Consider the following 2500-nt stretch of genomic DNA (forward strand, 5'->3'; position numbering starts at 1 on the left):
TTTCTGTTGTTGTTGTTAGTTGTTGTTTTTTTTTTCATTTTTCTTTTTTTTCATGTTTATTTTTTGTTTTTGTTTATGTAAATCATCATCACCATCATCATCATCATCATCATCTTCATCATCATCATCATCATCATCATCATCATCATCATCATCATCATCATCATTATCACCATATTCATTATCATCATCCTCTTCCACGCCAATAACAGGAATATCATAAACCTTTCCAGTTCAAATAGTGGACTCTCTCCTTTGGTCCTCCGCAGTGTTTCCCCTTGAAGGACGAAGGGTTCAAGAGTGGAGCCTACCAGTGTAAATGTCAAGTCGGCTACTACTTTCCCAATTCCTCTGATCCTAGTAGGGCATTCCGAGGAAGTGACATCGACAGCTATTTTGAAACCCTCAACAATACCTACACAAACAGGGCACCACAGGTATCATTATTTATAGATAGCATACGCTTGGCTTAGAAGCTCACAACATTGCCATCCAGAAGTATAACGGACTAACACACAAAACTCTGTGTAACCTTGAACGTTTATAGTCTGGATAATGCAGTTTAGTGAGAATTACTCATAAATGTGGATGGCAAAAAACCATAACAAAGACCTGAGTGACGTCAACTTCGTTCTATCTATAACTTTACCTTTTATACAGTGCTTTATAAAGTTTGCAAAACGACAGCAGCTCTTAACACGTAAGACGAGACATGACGCCTGCAAGGCGCGATTATTTCTCCAACCGAGACAATGCTATGTCTGGCCAGACACTCAATTTACACCTAAGTATGATGAGAAAATGCGATTAATGAACTTATTCCGAGTTTTCCATTTGGCGCCGCCCACTGCATTAATTATACCCGGGATACACAGGTCACACGCTGACTATCATATCACTAGATAACACAGTTAGTTGCACATGATTAATTACCAAGTTAACGAGTTTGTTTTTGTTTTTTGTTTTTTGTTTTTGTTTGTTTTTTTAATAATGACAAATAATCTAATTTCGATAAATTTGACAACCACATTGTTGGAATCATCTTGAATAATGGAGAAAATTGGTCTTTGTCTCATAAAAATCGGCCTAGAAATAACTTTTTAAGTAATGGATTTGATTTTGAAAATAGCTTTCTCAAATTTTAGAATTTTATGATAATTTCCTTATTTTCTAGTCGATTTTCTTGATTTATATATAAACAGAAGTCACATTCACAAGTTTTGCATTAAAGGATAAATAATCGAAACACAATAAAAATGGATCGAGTTAATACTTATTGCTTATAATGAAAAATTTATCTGCAAATGTCCCGTTTCGCGATTGCATGAAATTTGCGATTTTTACGGCACAAGGAGAATAGTGCCGACTATCATTTTTGTTTTAACACGCAGCAATATAAGTAAATAGATTAATATATAATATGAAAAAAATATACTGGGGTAAACATGTCAGATCTGAGGGTATTCAATGAGTGCAACTATGACAAATAAGTTAAAAGGCCACTATATCTACGTCCTTGGGCCACCAAGCAATTAACCAGTAGATTTTTGACCAATCAAAACATAGAATTCGTGACACACCTTCACACGTGCTCGGACATAGTTTGTGAATGAATTCGACCTTTCTCTGATCATTGTTATTATTTTCATACCGCCAAATGGGTGACTAGTTATCGCACGATTTTAAGTTCACACGGATTTCTGTGTTGATTTTATTCATCAAGCGGTAGAACAGTGGTTATTTTACTTAGACACCTACCATCGATAGTAAAACCTTTGTCGTTTGCTATGTTTACCAATCACTGTCATTGTTTACATTATGACGACTGTCCGAGGGGCGTGGTTATCTAAGTGCCTATAGGCGTACAAGTGAAAGTGTAAGAACGTCTCAATAGACGACGGTGTGCAGTCAACAACAGGCGCTTTCCCCTTCGTTCCTCTCTTGAGCTCTGAGATTTTATGAACGTTTGTACAAACAATATCAACTTAACAATGGTCATAAGCCAACTGCAGTATTTACCATGTCGGACAAGACATGTGCTATGCCATGAGCGTTTACATTTTCTTTTGACAGAGACAAAGCTGTTATATGCCAGGTACTCATTTTAAACCCGAGTGCGGTGAGAGAATGTGAATAAAAAGCCAGAGCGTGACCCAAACCAAGGACTTCCGGTCAGACGACAATGTCATAACACAAGTCCAGAAAGCCGCACAACCAAAGCAAAACAAAACTGTGACAAAAATAAAAATAAAAATACTATAAAAACAACATTCTGAATAGCTGTGACAAAACAAACATAGAAAAAGTAACTCCCAACAGACTAGAGACCATGGGTTATCTTCTTTGACTGTATATTAGTTAATCACTCCGGAAATAACACCAGTTTGTGTATTAGGCCTGTAACCAGACAGTGAGGTTGCCCAGTCTCCTCAAGTTTGAAATAAACTCTTACTCTTTCCAAGCCTGACAAAATTCAAATCATTTTTTTTTAAATCCAAGT

At 36.4% G+C, this 2500-nt stretch overlaps 1 protein-coding gene across 2 annotated transcripts in view; it reads left to right on the top strand.

Annotated features, from left to right (window-relative positions):
• The window catches only part of LOC144963059 (putative G-protein coupled receptor CG31760), a 96772-nt gene that overhangs the window by 37552 nt on the left and 56720 nt on the right, over positions 1-2500 (top strand). For both annotated transcript variants that reach the window (XM_078896676.1, XM_078896675.1), the window contains exon 7: positions 270-437. In XM_078896676.1, the coding sequence (XP_078752802.1) occupies positions 270-437 (168 nt within the window). The remainder of the gene's footprint in view (positions 1-269; positions 438-2500) is intronic.

This window comes from Berghia stephanieae, chromosome 1 (genome assembly GCF_034508935.2).
Source record: "Berghia stephanieae isolate SIO BIC M18660-M18661 chromosome 1, UCSD_Bste_1.3, whole genome shotgun sequence".
Classification (NCBI taxonomy): domain Eukaryota; kingdom Metazoa; phylum Mollusca; class Gastropoda; order Nudibranchia; family Aeolidiidae; genus Berghia; species Berghia stephanieae.